This window comes from Glandiceps talaboti, chromosome 6 (genome assembly GCF_964340395.1).
Source record: "Glandiceps talaboti chromosome 6, keGlaTala1.1, whole genome shotgun sequence".
Lineage (NCBI taxonomy): Eukaryota > Metazoa > Hemichordata > Enteropneusta > Spengelidae > Glandiceps > Glandiceps talaboti.
The window spans coordinates 1,539,868-1,560,602 of NC_135554.1; the positions used below are offsets into that span (position 1 = coordinate 1,539,868).

At 36.6% G+C, this 20,735-nt stretch overlaps 1 protein-coding gene across 1 annotated transcript in view; it reads right to left on the bottom strand.

Moving 5' to 3' along the window:
- Window positions 1–1,278: 1,278 nt before the first annotated feature.
- LOC144436450 (guanine nucleotide exchange factor subunit RIC1-like) overlaps window positions 1,279–20,735 on the bottom strand; it is a 169,032-nt gene continuing 149,575 nt past the window's right edge. Inside the window, exons 31-33 of the mRNA XM_078125248.1 lie at window positions 8,249–8,447; window positions 3,803–3,991; window positions 1,279–1,573 (exon numbers count right to left, since the gene is read on the bottom strand). Coding sequence (XP_077981374.1) covers window positions 1,279–1,573; window positions 3,803–3,991; window positions 8,249–8,447 — 683 coding nt within the window. The remainder of the gene's footprint in view (window positions 1,574–3,802; window positions 3,992–8,248; window positions 8,448–20,735) is intronic.

Genomic DNA, 20,735 nt, shown 5'->3' on the forward strand with positions numbered 1-20,735 from the left:
TCACAGTTAAAAAAAATTACTGCCAATGGCGTTGTAGCACAACTGTACAGTTTTTAAAAATGTTCATCCATATACTAGTCCATGCTAACCATAGGTGTTCATTTGCTGAATGACTATCCAGTTGCCTATCCAACCATGTTGCTATCTTTGCCATATACACGATCATTTGGCTGTTGCTATGGCCATGGTCATGTTGCTAGATATATTTGCATACATTTTTGAATGTTTTTGTTCACTTGTGTATGAATTCCTGATATTATCTTTTCAATATACGTGATCATTTGGCTGTTGCTATGGGCGTGGTCTTGTTGCTAGGCACATTTGCATACATTTTACTGAAGGTTTATTCAATTGTCTATTAATCCCTGTTATCTTCGCAATATATGTGATCATTTGGCTGTTGTTATGGGCGTGGTCTTGTTGCTAGGGATATTTGCATACTTTTTTGAATGTATACTCACTTGCCTACCAGATGATGTTATTATTTGAGCAAAATATACTGCCTTTCGGTTGTTGCTAAGGGCGTGGTTATGGTTGCTGGGGCCAATTGTGTCAAAATATTTTGAAGAATAACACTTCTAGAAACATCTCACCAAGTTTCAGTTTCATTGACCAAGTACTTTTTGAGAAATTTTTGACCAAAATTTACATGTTTACACCTAATTTGCATATTACTGATGAGATCATTATATGCTTAATATTTCTTCATCTATACACCCACAGATGCATCCCCATTTAATTTCAGCCCAATCTGCAGAGTAGTTTTGGAATTATAGGTTTTTGACCAAAACAACACATTTTAGCCCTGATTTGCATATTACCAGGAAAATCATCATGTCATGAACAAATCTTAATTTACTCACATCTAAGAATGTCCCCATTAAATTTCATGCGAATCTGCCCAGTAGTTTTGGAGTTTAACTTTTGACCAAAAATGACATTTTTTGACCCAAAACCCACATCTCTGGTGCAATCATTTTCATTTGAACAATTTTCCAACTAGACACCAGAAGTAACATTTTTTGACTTTAAATTGTTTACACACACACACACACATCCACACAGACAGACAGACACTTTGCCATGCCTATAGCACTACTGAACCTTCAGTTCAGTTGTGCTAAAAACCTATGACCCTTTGAAAAAATGGATATGACATAAAAATCTTTTAGAAAAATGGGAACCCTCAGAATTTTGTACTGGGTGGAAGTAATTTATAATAAAAAGTAGACAGAACTAAGAATATTAGAACTTGAGAGGATTAAATGTATCCAAGTGTCATGACACTTCACACTGATATCCTGTCCCATCTATTAAACTTGTATCTTCTTCTAATGTTTCGGAATCAGAATCGCCATCGATTGTGTGCTCCTCAGTTTCTTCATCTGTACGGTTGCCATGGGAACCATGAAAACTGAATTCAGAGCCAGTGATTGAGTTTTCTGGGGTAGGATTGGTAGGGGTATTAGGGGGTGTCTTACTGGGTGTTTTGGTGGCAGCCTCAGTGTTAACAATAGCTGTGAGTACCTGCGCTTGGGCCTTTAAGCTGTACAGGAATGGACGATATCCAGGACTGAAAGCAACAACAGATTAATTAATAGTGGTTTCAAATATGGTGGTCATTCAGTTAAACTATCATGATGGTCACAAAATAAAGTGATGTATATATTGAATCAGGGTATCAGTATCTGACATTTGTCAGCTTCCACAGATAGTCGGCAAAATCTTAATTTTTGCAATGAATATGACTGCCATTTGGCCATTATCGCTTGACAGGCTTAACCCATTCTGTAACCTCATAATCCACACATCTCTAACCTCATAATCCACACAATATCTTTAACCTTATAATACACACATCTCTAACCTCATAATCCACACAATATCTTTAACCTCATAATCCACACATTTCTAACCTCATAATCCACACAATATCTTTAACCTCATAATCCACACATCTCTAACCTCATAATCCACACAATATCTCTAACCTCGTAATCCACACATCTCTAACCTCATAATCCACACAATATCTTTAACCTCATAATCCACACATCTCTAACCTCATAATCCACACAATATCTTTAACCTCATAATCCACACATCTCTAACCTCATAATCCACACAATATCTCTAACCTCGTAATCCACACATCTCTAACCTCATAATCCACACAATATCTTTAACCTCATAATCCACACATTTCTAACCTCATAATCCACACAATATCTTTAACCTCATAATCCACACATCTCTAACCTCATAATCCACACAATATCTCTAACCTCGTAATCCACACACTATATTTACCCAATAATCCACACAATATCTCTACCAAAATAATCCAAGCAATCTCTCTGTATTGTTCACTTAAAGCTCTACTGAGGTAATGTGTTTAATCAAATGGCGGGGCATGACATCTCCTTCGAGCTATTAGTCATGGCCTTCACTATTGTAGCTTTAGTGTCTGTAAGTGTACGTTTATTATTCACACATTAGTGAAAACAAGCCTTCAGTCAAAGTCCCCCAATTTGTATTGTGTAAGATGATTAGCATTTGGACAATTTTAACATGGAAATGCTTTGTTAGACTTTTCAGGGATGCAGACAAGTGTAGTGTTGGGTTTTCAGTATATTTAGCCACAGTATTGGCCATCTTAAGTGTGCAGCTAGAATGTAATCCTTTCTCTCTCTTCACCTTGAAAATGTTTGTCAAGGTCAAAGGTCATTGTCTCATTAGAAATCTCATCATCGATAATGTGAAGGTTGGCACTTGAATGGTGTCCACAGTGTGCTTTTTATCACAAATATGGCTTCCATTTTGGTATACAGGTCAAGGACACAAAATTTAGGGACTTGCATATACCTCACATATACCAAGTCATGGTTACTATATTATCACTTGAATCTTTGATTTTAAAAGCTAAGAAGAAACCCAAATTTGGCTATTTGACCTTGGCAAATACTTCAAAGGTTAATGTTTAAGGGCTTAAGAGAAAGCTCATATTTGATAATATGGGTGTAGACACTTGAATAGAGTCACTACACATTACACCTACAAAGTTATGATCCATATTTTGAAATTTAACAACAAATATGGCCGCCGTTCAGCTATATTTGGTTCAGACAAGCAAAGTGACATGCATATGTCTCACATAGCATGTTGCCTTTGTGCCAGGTTTGGTTCAATTCAGTTGGTGCATGCCATAGATATGAGGGTGAACACACAAACAACAAATATAGCTGCCAATTCTCTATATTTGATTCAGTCGCAAAACAAAGTGACATGCATATGTCTCACATAGCTTTGTGCCAGGTTTGATTGAAATTGGTTGGTGCATGCAAGAGACATGAAGATGGATGCATGGATGGACGGAACCCAACATATAAGTCCTAACAGGCACTGCTAATAAAGCAATACAATACAATAACCTCATATACATACAATATCTCTAACCTCATTTTCCACACAATATTTCTCACCCCATTTCCACACAATATTTCTCCTCATTTTCCACACAATATTTCTCACACCATTTTCCACACAATATTTCTCACCTTATTTTCCACACAATATTTCTCACCTCATTTTCCACACAATATCTCTCAACTTATTTTCCACACAATATTTCTCACCTCATTTTCCACACAACATTTCTCACCTCATATTCCACACAATATCTCTCACCTTATTTTCCACACAATATTTCTCACCTCATATTCCATTGTATCTCAAACTACATAATCAACATATGTCAATACATGTATACCATTCATGATATTTGTTTTTAGACTCTACTTACCATTCTGTGTCAGCCCAAAGTTCTAAGAAGGACAGTGTCTCTCTCATTCTTCCAATCATTTCTAATGGACACTCTGTCATACTGGCTGTATTGACTACACTGGTCACAATCACTGGATCCCTTAATAACACAGCCAACAGTAAACTCCATTCTAGACAAGTAGCCTCACAAAATATCTTGACTAAATACCTGTTAAGAAAATCTTTGTGTCTTTAATTCTGAACTCAATACATCAATTATACAATGTAGCTTTTCATCTCACTCAAATTCCAAGTCTTTCAAACAAACAAACAAACAAACAAACAAACAAACAAACAAACAAACATTACACACACACACACACAGGTCTGTTTGGCTATCAAAACGTTACTTTGTATATTTACTATATAATACTCCATACTAAGCAGAAATGTACATCTGTAAATATAAAACATAAGCTTTGCATTTGAAGACATACATGTAGCCTCCAATACCCGATATATTGTGCTGTTAATTGAAAATATAGCCTTCAATACCCGATATATTGTGCTGTTAATTGAAAATATAGCCTCCAATACCTGATATATTGTGCTGTTAATTGAAAATATAGCCTCCAATACCCGATGTATTGTGCTGTTAATTGAAAGTATAGCCTCCAATACCCGATATATTGTGCTGTTAATTGAAAGTATAGCCTCCAATACCAGATGTATTGTGCTGTTAATTGAAAATATAGCCTCCAATACCCGATATATTGTGCTGTTAATTGAAAATATAGCCTCCAATACCCGATATATTGGCCTGTTAATTGAAAGTATAGCCTCCAATACCCGATATATTGTGCTGTTAATTGAATATATAGCCTCCAATACCTGATGTATTGTGCTGTTAATTGAAAATATAGCCTTCAATACCCGATATATTGTGCTGTTAATTGAAAATATAGCCTCCAATACCTGATATATTGTGCTGTTAATTGAAAATATAGCCTCCAATACCTGATATATTGTGCTGTTAATTGAAAATATAGCCTCCAATACCCGATGTATTGTGCTGTTAATTGAAAGTATAGCCTCCAATACCCGATATATTGTGCTGTTAATTGAAAGTATAGCCTCCAATACCAGATGTATTGTGCTGTTAATTGAAAATATAGCCTCCAATACCCGATATATTGTGCTGTTAATTGAAAATATAGCCTCCAATACCCGATGTATTGTGCTGTTAATTGAAAGTATAGCGTTCAATACCCGATATATTGTGCTGTTAATTGAAAATATAGCCTCCAATACCCGATGTATTGTGCTGTTAATTGAAAATATAGCCTCCAATACCCGATATATTGTGCTGTTAATTGAAAGTATAGCCTCCAATACCCGATATATTGTGCTGTTAATTGAATATATAGCCTCCAATACCTGATGTATTGTGCTGTTAATTGAAAGTATAGCCTCCAATACCCGATATATTGTGCAGTTAATTGAAAACATAGCCTCCAATATCCGATGTATTGTGCTGTTAATTGAAAGTATAGCCTCCAATACCCGATGTATTGTGCTGTTAATTGAATATATAGCCTCCAATACCCGATGTATTGTGCTGTTAATTGAAAATATAGCCTCCAATACCCGATGTATTGTGCTGTTAATTGAAAACATACCTCCCCAATACCCAATGTATTGTGCTGTTAATTGAAGATATCGCCCCAAACAAAAGATGTATTGTGCTATGATGTCAGATATATGGTCCTACAATCTTATCAGAAAAGTAACCCATTCTAATATTGGTGTAGACAATTGGAATGAGGACCCTATTACCAAAATTTATGGAGGAAATTCAAATTTGACCTTGATTGATGGACAACAGTTAGAAGTCAAAATAATAAGCTTACTGCAAACAATGTTGGTACACTTTTGAATGATTTCTCTTGGTGTAAAATTTCAAAACTTATCGAACAATTTGCTATTTGACCTTGAACATGAAGGTCAAGTTCAAAGCTCTGTGTCAAGGTTGAAACCTGAACTTGATAAGCATAGACTCATGAAAAGTGTCTCTAGATACAAAATTTCATTAATCATTGAGCAATTTGCTATTTGACCCTGAACATGGATGTCAAGGTATAGCTCAAGACATAAAAAAACAAGTCATTGAGAATGACATAGCCCCGCTTTAATTGGGTTTTTAGGAATTATCACTACTCTGATCACGCAACAACATTTGTGAACCTAAAACAAACAGACTTAGATATAATGTGTGTGCTTGTTGGACATGGAATATGCCTCCAACAATAAAGGATTGGTTGGGTATGGGGGATCATATCACGATGAAAATGGAGTCTGAGTTATGGCTTTGGACATGGAAAATTCACAAACAAAATGGCTGGCAGGCAGCCATATTGGATCGTATCACAACGAAAATGGATATGCAGATGTATGTCATAAAACACTGTCCTAATACCAACTTTGAATGAGATCTGTTTAAGCATGTCTGAGTTATGGCTTTGGACATGGAAAATTCACAAACAAAATGGCTGCCAGGCAGCCATATTGGATCGTATCACAACGAAAATGGATATGCAGATGTATGTCATAGAACACTGTCCTAATACCAACTTTGAATGAGATCTGTTCAAGCATGTCTGAGTTATGGCTTTCGACATGAAAATTCGCAAACAAAATGGCTACCAGGCAGCCATATTGGATCGTATCACAATGAAAATGGATTGCACATGTATGTCATAGAACACTGTCCTAATACCAACTTTGAATGAGATCTGTTCAAGCATGTCTGAGTTATGGCTTTGGACATGAAAATTCACAAACAAAATGGCTGCTAGGCGGCCATATTGGATCGTATCATGACAACAATGAATATGCACATGTATGTCATAGAACACTGTCCTAATACCAACTTTGAATGAGATCTGTTAAAGCATGTCTGAGTTATGGCTTTAGACAGGGAAAATTCGCAAACAAAATGGCTGCTAGGCGGCCATATTGGATCGTATCATAAAACAAATTGACGTGCATATGTATGCCATAGTATGTTGCCCCTGTACCAAGTTTGAAAAAAATCGGTCCAGGCATCTCCAAGAAACGGCTGCGGACGGATGGACGGACGGGCGCACGGACGGACAGACGGAACCCAATCCATAAGTCCCCGTTCCGGACTTTGTCCGCGGGGACTAATAATGCCAGTGGCATTGTAACACAACTGTATAGTTTGTGTACTTTTTGAAAATGTTGATATACACCATAATTTTACTGTTGATATGGGCAGATCTTCATTGCTTGTCAATTATGTATTTACTAAATTACTTGAAAGTTTATCTACTTGCCTAGCCATCCCTGTTTTTATCTTTGCAATATACACATTCATTTGGTTGTTGTTATGGGTGTGGTCGTGTTGCTAAGTATACATGTATATAAAGTCCATTTAAAGAATATCTATTCACTTGCCTAATTATCCCTGGTGCTATCTTTGCAATACACGTCATCAATTGGCAGTTACTATGGGCATGATCTTGTTGCTAGACATGTATGCATGTTTTAGCTTGAACAATTTTCTAATTAGATACTGAAAGCAACATCCCTACCAAATATCAAAATAATCTTCCGAGTGGTTTTTGACTTTAAGTTTAAGTCATCCACAGAGAGAGGGATGTACGGACGGACGGACAAGACACTTTATCAGGTCTATAGCATGAAAGTAACTGACATAGTTCAGTTGTGCTAAACACAGTTTCCATGAAGAGATTAATCTCACAAAGACAAAAGACACACGCACACGCGCATATGCACACAGTCAGACAGATACCGCACCATGCCTATAGCACACTGAACTTTATTGGTGAAGTTGTGCTAAAAACAGAAAGCTAACATGTGATCATGTCAGTGTAGACACTTGAATGGAGTTTCTGTTTATTCAACTTGTTGAGTTATGGTAGACCAAGCAATTTCACAGATAAGCTAGACCTTGGCAATGTTGGTCATGGTCAAAGTGTAATTACAGAGCCTACTATGATAATTTCAGACACTTAATGGTGTTTGTATTTATTAAAATTCTGGAGGTAAGCGGCACAATGAGTACTTTAAAGACAAGTATGCCCACCATTTTGTCATAAAGGTCAAGGTTGCAAAATTAAGTGACATATGCACTCTATAGTGGTTGTGATTTATGCCAGGTTTCTTTGGAATTGAGTCACAGGCGTCAGAGAGATATGGCAAGCCACAGATGGACATATGCTCACTCACTCACTCACGCATGCACTAACACACACACACACACACACACACACACACACACACACACTCACTCACTCACGCATGCACTAACACACACACACACACACACACACACACATGCAATTTAATATGCCTACAGCAATACTGAACCCTCAGTCATCAGTTGATGTACAGTCTAAAGTTTAGCCATGTATGTATCAAATTGAATTATATATACTAGTACCTTATCTCTTCTTCAGACTGAGGTGGTCCTTTGTGTACTAGTTCTTGTGAAATGAGTTCAAGTTCAGCAAGTTGTTGACTACTACTCCATGAGGTGTCATCTAGTAAACTGTATTCACTCTCGCCAAGGGTGGAACTGTTCTCAGATGTCATTTCAGTTGTAGTCCCAGTACTTAGACTTACTTCATCTGTGCCAACAGCTAATCAAAGACCAAAAATATTGATTATTTTCAATATCAATAAAATAACAGTATGTAACAGACATTCCCTGTAAAATTTGATGGCTTTCCTGTTGGTGAAAACTGACAACACTTCACCATTAGAGTACAATGTACTACAAAGTATCTTGCTGTAGCTTCATTACTAAGATGTGATCAATAGCTGATCTACATACACATTTAATTACTCTCATATTAAAAGGGTTACTATTAAAGTATATTTAGGATGTTACTATTATAGTATATTTAGGATGTTCTATGTTGTATCAATTCATTACCAAACGCTGTAAGTAAGAGCTGTCTGTTATTACTACAGTTAACAATCCAACTATTGGTCAGAATAGCTTCGCTGGTTTTTTTTTTGTTCTTTTTTTTTGTAACGGGTAGAAGTGATTCTGTTGTTTAGCTCTTCCACTAAGCAGTTTTGTTTTAGCAAAGTAATAAAGTGGTTAGTGGTCTCATATGATGACTCACACACACTATAGAACACATTTCACACAGGAAGTTGGTAAAATATTGTACTTTTATATTAACTCTATGAGTGCCCAATACAAACCATAGAAATGCCAAGGGTTATTGGGAAATGACATACAACTGTATCATGACAAAGAGTATTCAGGGATAACTTACAACAATGGTGTTGAACCCTAGTGAACCTATATACCATATGAAAGGTTGTTAAGTGGGCTATTATTTTATGCCAATGTTATGCTAATTAGGTCATGATATGCAAATTAGGTGCCATGACATCATGTTTCTACAAATGCTGCAGCAAACAGTTTCTAAATTGTTTTCTTGTCCTATTCTTGGCATGACACCATGCCCACCCCTAAAAACTTGTTGGAGGATGAAAATTCACCAGAATAAAAGACAGAAAGTTAAAAGAGAATATCATGAGTTCACAAGTGGTTGAAAAATTTCACCTGATGATGAGTCATGTTTACATAGGAAAGGAAAAAATAGCGCAAATATTGCGTTGCCGCACAACTTCATGTTCAGGGCAATGATAGATATATAATTTTTTGAAGATTTAAAGTTGTAACCAAAACAAAATTTTCATACCCAATTTCCATCATCATAATCCAGCCATCCTATGTTGGAAGTGTACAAGACAAGTATAGCAACATCCTAATCAAACTTTAAAGGGATGTGTCTACAAGGTTTTGTACTTCTTTATTTTTTAAAATCAATTTGGAACCAAGTCATACCAATGTAACATGTTTAACTTTCTTGGTTGTCTTATTGTAATATTTTAAACACAAGCTACATTCAGTTTATATGGGTAGGTGATGAAACAGCTGTCTTACAACATATTACATAATCAAGTCATAAACCAAACTGGCCATGCTACAGGCTTTACCACCAGAGGAAATAGTAAAGTAAACATTATAGTTAATTAACAATGTACTGTTCTCACTGTGTCAGCTATTAATGAGGACAAATCTACACATTCTCAACAAAGTTAAGCTCAATCTACTGGGTAATTTCAGAGTTGAAGATTTTTGAGGAAAAGCAATGATATAGAATAACACTTCTAGAAACATCTCACCAAGTTTCAAACTCATTGACCAAGTACTTTTTGAGATATAAGTTTTTGACCAAAAATGAACATTCTTATACCTAATTTGCATATCACTCATGGAATCTTTGTATGCTTAATATATCTTCGTCTATACATCCCTAGATGCATCCCCATCAAATTTCAGCCCAATCTGCTCAGTAGTTTTGGAATTAAAGATTTTTAACCAAAAAGACACATTTTTAGCCCTAATTTGCATATCACTGATGGAATCATCATGTCATGAACAAATCTTACTTTACACCCCCTAAAGAATCTTCCCACCAAATTTCGCACCAATCTGCCCAGTAGTTTCTGAGTTTAAGTTTTTTGACCAAAAATCACATTTTTTGACCCAAATCACACACCTGTGATGCGATCATTTTGATTAGAACAATTTCCCAACTAGACACCCAAGGTAATGGCCCCACCAAATATCATGGCAATCGGTTCAGCAGTTTTTGACTTTAAGTTGTTTACACACATACACACACACACACAGACAGACAGACAGACAGACAGACAGACAGACACGGGGCGATGCCTATAGCACTACTGAACCTCAGTTCAGTTGTGCTAATAAAAAACTACAGAATGGACATTGGTTTCATAGTGACTTTTTATACCTGCCATTTCAAAAAGTGTGAAGATGCATTATACCAGACAGTCAACATAATTGACCGATCGCCGAGATTGATTGACAGATTCCATTGACCAATCAAAGAGCATAATTCCGCCATGTGCACTTGCACGTGTCACAGCCTATGACATACAAAGCAATCTGTCGTAGTTTATCAGCATGTATTTAATGCAAGGGCCTTGACCTTACGATCGGTATCGTATATAATATTTGCTTACAAACATTAAAATTATCATGAAATACTAATCATGGGATCGGTATAATATATATGATCACTATCCCGAAGGATTGAGAGGTTGAATCTTATTTTTACACTTTCTGAAGCCAAAAGAATATCGACAGTGTTGACCTACATGATCAAGAAGATGGACTGCCATTACATGCATTTGTTACCAGAAATTAAAGTGAAAAGAATGTTTTTATATAGTGAAACAACATTACTACATTTGTTACTATATAACCCTTTGTAATAACAGTTTAAAAGCAATATGTCAAACAAATGAAAAATGGTACTTCATTCAGATTGTCAGGAAATTTTATTACAAGTAATTAATTTATACTCGTGTGTCATGCATCATAGACATAATAATGTATATCTCACTGTTGTGACACTATGAAATGTTGAAAATAAAAAAAGAATGATTATTTTCAATATTTTCAGAAGACTTAGTGTTCTAAGTTGATGTATATACATTTCCTTTATTCATATTCCTTTGATGACTTGTGTGTTGATAATCCATCTAACACCTAATGGTGATCTCAGCATAGCTACCCATTGCTGTCATAGCAACTTGACAACAGTCAACTCATATTTTTTAGAAACAACAACTCCACAAACAATGTTGCAGTCGATTGATGCCTTGAATATTAGATACACAAGTTCTGCCTGTAAAATAAAACAAAAATATACATGAAACATGAATAATAATGTCATCTCCTTTCTTGTAATTTCAGGAGTAGTTTCTAGTGGATGTTGGTTTGCAGAGTGATAAAGTAACCACATGAAAATGTCTTAACATTTGAAATCTCTGACCACGAATTAAAAAGGAGATCCTGTAGTGTCTCTGATTTAAAGTTAGAAATTTTGCAGCTGATGAATAACATGGCTTATGTATCAAAAATATTCTACAAGCTACATGAAAACTCCTTTCATACTTTGCTACACCTTTTTTTCATGACAATCAATAGTAACAATTCATTTGAACTTTCTTTTCTGTTTATAAATATTACAAGACATTATCAAAGACAAACAAACATTGGACTTGTTATTGTTATTTTAAGGAGATTTTGTATTTGGTGTGGGATAATTAAATCACTTCATGAATTGTGAGTTTCAAGTTCTTTTCCTTGTGTAATAAATCAGAGATTGTAAAAAAAAATGTCAATTACTATTGTTTAGTTGTATGCAAACGAACTTTACAAATTCTATGGTTTAGGAATTTTTTTTGCGTCTCTATATTTGCTATTTAAAAAAAAAATATATCTGGGCTTCACTGGCTTCACATTTCATATTGGTTCACTTTTGTCAGTGTGGGGTGCCTGTAATGGATGATTGCTTGTAAATGCCAGACAAAGAAATATCCATTCTTGGAGAGCTACAACTTGTTTAGTGCCACAAAGTTAACACTGACTAGGCAAGTTTGAAATAAATATACAAATAGAAAAAAATACACATAAAATTAGGAAGTATTTGTTGCTCCACTGGACTTCAGAAAGGAAAGAACGGTTTTCTTATTACCATAAGTTATTGTTATGATTATGATTATCAGAAATTGATACTCTGAGAGTATTTGACAGTAATAATCTGCACAATAACTACAGTTTGAGGTAAACTTAAACGAGTGTCTATTTTTTCAAGTCTAATATGTGGTTCTTTTTTTTTCACTGTGCAATGCAAGCTTGTGAAAGAAATAGAATTTAGAATAGAAATGATATGATGGTACGTAGCAGTTGACTTACATTTGTACGTTGTCGTGTGCAGTAACTGATTAATTGATGGTGACTGTTATTTCAGAAAATCGTTGAGTTTTGCAGTTATAACGGTCGTCATGACTGACATTTAAAATTGTGAATTCAAGGGGTGGTTTTTTTTTATCTTCCCCAGTTTACCTACTGTACGCCTCTACGCCTCTACACTGCACGTACGTCAACAAATTACACACCGTGCAGGCCAGGACTCTTTATTTCAACTTTTTGATACATCGTATCCTGCAAGTCAAACAAGTGACCTCTCATACCGTAAAATGCTATAAATTGCGCTGTTTCTACTTTTTGCATTTATTTGTATTGATAGAATAAATGTGTGATTGTTATGTAATACCACTGAAGATACAAATCAAACCGTTTTTTCGTCAATAACAAACTTGTTATTCATAATATTCTATATCATAGCGATGCAACGGTGAATCATATTAGTTTACTTCTCATCTGATGATTTATCACGGTCACCTAGTGGAATTTATTGTAAAACAAAAAGTATTGCTATGAAATGTGAAAATCAATGAAAACATCAGTGAAATAAATAAATACGTACCCAGCTGTACAGGAACGGGGACGGCTATGATGTAAAATCTTATTCAACATGCATCTGCCATGTGGTTTCTCAGACTTCGATAAAATTTGATGAACTGACACTACCCGAACTAAAATAAATTGTTTCCATCGATGTATCGACTGTAGGAAAGCCTATGATACATCATCTTTGCCTTGGTGGCAGTGGAACGATAAAGAACTCTCAAATTATGAATAGTATTTTTCAGCGATCGCCACGTTGGACGCATGTTTTGCCAAGGGGTGCCAGCGTTCCGACACGGAAAATGATTTCTTCTTCCTTTAACCTCAATACTTTCTCATCACCAGAAACCTTACAAATTCCTGAAATAGACATATCTGATACACTATGATCGTTGGTAATCAAATGCATAGATACGGGATAGTTATGATTCTTTTGTCTGGTCAGGCGGAGATGTTCCACAAAACGATCACCAAGACAACGTACAGTTGAATCTATATATAAAAATACCGCCAATGGCTTTGTAGCACAACTGTAGTTTTTAAAAATGTTTATCCATATGCTAGTCTATGCTAACAATAGGTGTTTATTTGCTGAATAACTATCCAGTTGCCTATCCAACCATGTTGCTATCTTTACGATAAATGCTATCATTTGGCTGTTGCTCTGGGCGTGGTCATGTTGTTAGATATATTTGCATACATTTGTGTATGTTTTTGTTCACTTGTGTATGAATTCCTGATATTATCTTTGCAATATACGTGATCATTTGGCTGTTGCTATGGGCGTGGTCTTGTTGCTAGGAAAATTTACATACATTTTTTGAATGTTTATTCAATTGTCTATTAAACCCTGTTGTTATCTTTGTGAAATACACCACCGTTTGGCTGTTGCTATGGGCGTGGTCATGGTTACTAGGGTATTTCCATACATTTTTAAAATGTTAATTCATCTGTCTTTCTATTCCTGTTGTTATCTTTGCAATATACGCGATTATTTGGCTGTTGTTATGGGCGTGGTCTTGTTGCTATGCAAATTTACATACATTTTTTGGATGTTTATTCAATTATCTATTAAACCCTGTTGTTATCTTTGTGAAATACACCACCGTTTGGCTGTTGCTATGGGCGTGGTCATGGTTGCTAGGGTATTTGCATACATTTTTTGAATGTTTACTCACTTGCTTACCAGATGATGTTGTTATTTGACCAAAATATACTGCCATTTGGTTGTTGCTAAGGGCGTGGTCATGGTCGCTAGGGCCAATTTTGTCAAAATGTTTTTAAGAAAATCTGCAGAATAACAGTTTCAGAAACATCTCACCAAGTTTCAGACTAATTGACCAAGTACTTTTTGAGATATAAGTTTTTGACCAAAAATGAACATTTTTACACCTAATTTGCATATCACTCATGGAATCATGGTAAGCATAATATTTCTTTGTCCATACATCCCTAGATACATTCCCATTAAATTTCAGCCCAATCTGCTCAGTAGTTTTAGAATTATAGATTTTTAACCAAAAAGACACATTTTTAGCCCTAATTTGCATATCACTGATGGAATCATCCCGTCATGAACAAATCTTACTTTACACCACCTTAAGAATGTTCCCACCAAATTTCGCACCAATCTGCCCAGTAGTTTCTGAGTTTAAGTTTTTTGACCAACAAGCCATTGAGAATGACATAGTCCCCGCTATGATTGGGTTTTAAGGAATTAGCACTACTCTGATCACGCAACAACACTTGTGAACCTAAATCAAACAGACTTAGATATGTTGTGTCTGCTTGTCGGACATGGAACATGCCTACAACAAGAAAGGATTGTTCGGGTATGGGGGATCATATCAATATGAAAATGGATATGCAAATGTATGTCATAGAACACTGTCCTAATACCAACTCTGAATGAGATCTGTTCAAGCATGTCTGAGTTATGGCTTTGGACATGGAAAATTCACAAACAAAATGGCTGGCAGGCAGCCATATTGGATCGTATCATGACGAAAATGGATATGCACATGTATGTCATAGAACACTGTCCTACTACCAACTTCGAATGAGATCTGTTCAAGCATGTCTGAGTTATGGCTTTGGACATGGAAAATTTGCAAACAAAATGGCTGCCAGGCAGCCATATTGGATCGTATCACAATGAAAATGGATATGCACATGTATGTCATAGAACACTGTCCTAATACCAACTCTGAATGAGATCTGTGTGAGAATGTCTGAGTTATGGCTTTAGACAGGGAAAATTCGCAAACAAAATGGCTGCTAGGCGGCCATATTGGATCGTATCATAAAACAAATTGACGTGCATATGTATGCCATAGCATGTTGCCCCTGTACCAAGTTTGAAAAAAATCGGTACAGGCATCTCCAAGAAATGGCTGCGGACGGACGGACGGACGGACGGACGGACGCACGGACGCACGGACGGACAGACGGAACCCAATCCATAAGTCCCCGTTCGGGACTTCGTCCGCGGGGACTAAAAATCACATTTTTTGACCCAAATCACACACCTGTGATGCGATCATTTTGATTTGAACAATTTCCCAACTAGACACCCAAAGTAATGGACCCACCAAATATCGTGGCAATCGGTTCAGCGGTTTTTGACTTTAAGTTGTTTACACACACACACACACACACACACACATCCACACACACACACACACACACACACACACACACACACACACACACACACACACACACAGACAGACAGACGTCGGGCGATCCCTATAGCACTACTGAACAAGTTCAGTTGTGCTAAAAAACCACATTTCTGACATGTAATGCAATACACTACATTAGTACTAATACAAGTAAATCTACGCGTAACAGGCACACTGTTCTTAGGGCCAAAAACATGATTGGTATTAATAATGAAACCACATGTACCACATCGAGTACGATCGCATGGAAATGAACCAGCATTAACTTCCAATTCAAGTTGTTCTGTATGGACCACCATATCTCTAAGACTGGTATCACGACGCCAAGCTGTTAATGGTACTTCAGGAAACAATGAATTGGTAACCCTATTAGAACGTTAGATATTAAAATGCTTGTATATAATGTTTTTAACTCTAGTGGAAAAGGGATGGTATGTAAGAGCTAGTATGGGACGATCGTTGTTACTCTTCTGATCATGTGATTTGATACAAGCTTCCCTAGACAAAGATGATACTTTATGTAAAACCGCATTGGTAACAGACATAGGATAACCACGTTGATGGAAGTACGTGCAAAATTCAGCAGAACTTTCTCTGAAATCCAAATCACTACTACAAATACGACGTAAACGAAGTAATTGTGAATAGGGAATGGAATCTTTACACTTATTAGGACGTGATGAACCATACTGCAAATATGAATGTGAATCAGTAGGTTTAGTATAAATAGATGTAGCTATATCATCACCTTCAATCCTAAGTGTGTGTGTGTGTGTGTGTGTAGTTCAAGGTATGGTAAAACTGTAGAGAAATAATTGTGATCAAAGACAAAAAAATTGTGTCAAAATGTCAGGATGGACATGGTACAAAGTTCGAAATTTGATCATGCATGTTGATACACAGTCACAATATACAATATACAACATTGAGAATGACATAGTCCCCGCTTTGATTGGGTTTTAAGGAATTATCACTACTCTGATCACACACCAACACTTGTGAACCTAAATCAAACAGACTTAGATATGTTGTGTCTGCTTGTTGGACATGGAACATGCCTACAACAATAAAGGATGGGTCGGGTATGGGGGATCATATCACGATGAAAATGGATATGCACATGTATGTCATAGAACACTGTCCTAATACCAACTTTGAATGTGATCTGTTCAAGCATGTCTGAGTTATGGCTTTGGACATGGAAAATTCACAAACAAAATGGCTGCTAGGCGACCATATTGGATCGTATCATGACAACAATGAATATGCACATGTATGTCATAGAACACTGTCCTCTTACCAACTTTGAATGAGATCTGTTCAAGCATGTCTGAGTTATGGCTTTAGACAGTGAAAATTTGCAAACAAAATGGCCACTAGGCGGCCATATTGGATCGTATCATGAAACAAATTGACGTGCATATGTATGCCATTGCATGTTGCCCCTGTACCAAGTTTGAAAAAAATCGGTCCAGGTATCTCCAAGAAACAGCTGCGGACAGACGGACGGACGGAACCCAATCCATAAGTCCCCGTCCCGGACTTCATCCGGCGGAGACTAATAATTATACTTTTGTGGTTAATTGTTCAAGGAGTTAAATATTTGCATCCTTTGCATAATTATGCAAATTTTATGAGGCTAAATTGAATTTCAAGATTACAAATGATATGTTTGGAGAATAGGTATCATCTAATAAATAATTAAATAAATACATGAATAATAAAAATAAAGTATCTCAGAAAGTGAGACATTTAGAATCATATAATTGCACATTGTATATATATATACAAATATCAATATAGGATTGAATGATTGAAAATATACAATTATAACATATTACACAAAATATCCTAATTGTACATGTAAATATATGCTTTTAGCTGTAAAACACCTGCTACCTTGGAAGGGGGTAATTTTTATGGCACAACTACATTTTTGAAACCTTTGTTTGACCACTGCACAAAGTAAAGTGACCCTGTAAAATGGAACAGTAAAATAACTTCAGAGTTACACAATTCAGTTTCCAAGAATTGGATTGTAAAAATTTTGGTTTGACCCTGTACAATGGAACAGTAAAATAGCTTCAAAATTACAAAACTTCAATTTGCAAGAATTGAATTCTAAACACTTTGGTTTGACCTGCATAGTTTTATAAGGAAGTAAAACTTGTCTAGCAGAATAACACATTACCAATCACAGAGGTTTGCAAGGATTGTATACTAGAAACTTTGTTTGACAAATTTCTATATTGAATGAAAATTCAACCCTATTCAAAATGGTGACACTAAGATGAACAATTATTCATCAATGTCCAGTTTAGTGGAAATCTTATCCATGGCATTGACAAGTGGCACAAACTGTTCGAGAACGATGATGAATACCAGCACCTCTATCCGAACAAACACAGCAGTCTCTCTCTCTGTTATTTGGGAGTCGTCGGAGTTGTATGAGATGGCTGTTGTTGTGCAAGACACCCCCCCCCAACCCCCTATGATTGGTAATGTGTTCCTCTGCCAGACCAGCTATGACCTCCTTATAAATCTCTTCTCTGCTAAACACATGATCATGGTTCGTGTTTTGTTTATACAAAATATAGGCATTTAGGAGCATTCGATGGAGTAGGTTGAAGACCATTTTCTTCCAAAATTTTAGTGACTTTCTTTCATCATTGTATACATATAGCATCATGTCAGCCATGTCCACACCACCCATGTATTGGTTGTAATAGGTGACAATGCGTGGCTTAGGTTGGTGATCTTGGTCAAACTGTGCGGACACTGTGATGTTCGATGACAGCAACATCACTGGCTTTCTGGATGGTCTTTCACGAAATGAAACACAGAGTAAATGCCCTTGTCTGGCATACTCTGTTACTCCAGCAGTGGGTCTTGCATTCTTGATCATAGCTGGTGTACCCTTCCTGTTTGATCGCAGGGTCCCTATCAGATATGTCTGGTTTGTCAGGAGATTTCTGCCCAGGGTGATGCTTGTGTAGAAGTTATCCACAATGATATGGTAACCTTTATTGAGAAGCTGACTGATTTCGAGAAGTCACATGACTACATCATGTGAGAGACCATTTACACCTCCTCTGTCTCTGGCTGCCCCACCATAGGCTGATTGGGAACAGATATACCCAGTGAGTCTTTCACATGCCACCCATAACTTCATGCCAAAACGCTGGTGGTGTTTGTTTGGCATATACTGAATGAGGTCGGTTCTATTTTTGCTACCAACAAGTGATTTGTCTACTGAGACTTCCTGACGTGGAACATAGTAGTGACGGTAAAAGTCTGTTACAATGGTCTATGAGACAGCCAAATTTGTTCTGTGGGTCATAAGCTGGGTCACCATGTTGTGGTAAGGAGTTGTTGTCTACTATATGGAAAAATTTCAAAAACAGTTGAAATCTGTTCCTTGAAAATACAGTACGAAACAATGGTGTTGACTGGGATGCGTACTTGGTTTCCCAATAGTCAGTGATTCTGTTCTTCTTTATCAGACCCATGGTTAGAATGATGGCAATGAACGCCTTCATTTCAACTAACGTTGTACCATCATTCCACCTCCACACTCGACGGCCCAAGTCTTGCTTGGTTTGCTTGTATAAATGAGGTCGCATACCTATTAGTTTCCCTGACAAAAGTATTGAGGAGATCGATTGTCAAAAACAGCATGAAGTAGACTAGGGAGAAGCATACCTGGGCAGCGATCGTCGAGGGCAGGTCACTTCTTGAAACACAAACAGGGCTTCATGATGGTCTTTGGGCGGGAAAACCTGCAGCCACGGAGCTGGAATATTATGGTCATCATCCTCTGAATTTTCTGACGAGCTTTGTTCACTCTCTGAGTCAAAATCTGACTCAGAAGTCGTCGACAATTACAGGACATCGCCATTACAGGAAAATGTAAACATTACCTTTGGTCCCTTTGTTGACTGAACCTTGACTGTTTGAACTCACAGTGAACTAGCTGCCGACGTTACGCAAGTTGTATCAACGGAAATTGAATAAACCTAGTATATTGTGTAAAATCATCATTGATTGGATATTTTTATTATAAAAATGTCATCATATATGCAATGAACGAATCAAAATATCCCCATTTTACCATTTTACATAAATTCTATTTTTACCCCTAATTTGCATATTAATGACCCAGTCAATTTGTCTTGAACAAACTTATATCTGCTCATCCTAAAACATCGACACAACAAATTTCAACTCAATTGGCATAGTAGTTTTGTAGATTTTTGAAACATTTTTATCCAAAATTCTAAAATATACTGACCATGCAGTTTTGACAGATGGACGACTGAGAATTACCCTGCTGAAGGTGAATATACTGACCATGCAGTTTTGACAGATGGACGACTGAGAATCAACCTGCTGAAGGTTAATATACTGACCATGCAGTTTTGACAGATGGACGACTGAGAATCACCCTGCTGACAGTGAATATACTGACCATGCAGTTTTGACAGATGGACGACTGAGAATCACCCTGCTGAAGGTGAATATATTGACAATGCAGTTTTGACAGATGGACGACTGAGAATCACCCTGCTGAAGGTGAATATACTGACCATGCAGTTTTGACAGATGGATAACTGAGAATCATCCTGCTGAAAGTGAATATATTGACAATGCAGTTTTGACAGATGGACGACTGAGAATCACCCTGCTGAAGGTGAATATATTGACAATGCAGTTTTGACAGATGGATAACTGAGAATCATCCTGCTGACAGTGAATATATTGACAATGCAGTTTTGACAGATGGACGACTGAGAATCACCCTGCTGAAGGTGAATATATTGACAATGCAGTTTTGACAGATGGACGACTGAGAATCACCCTGCTGACAGTGAATA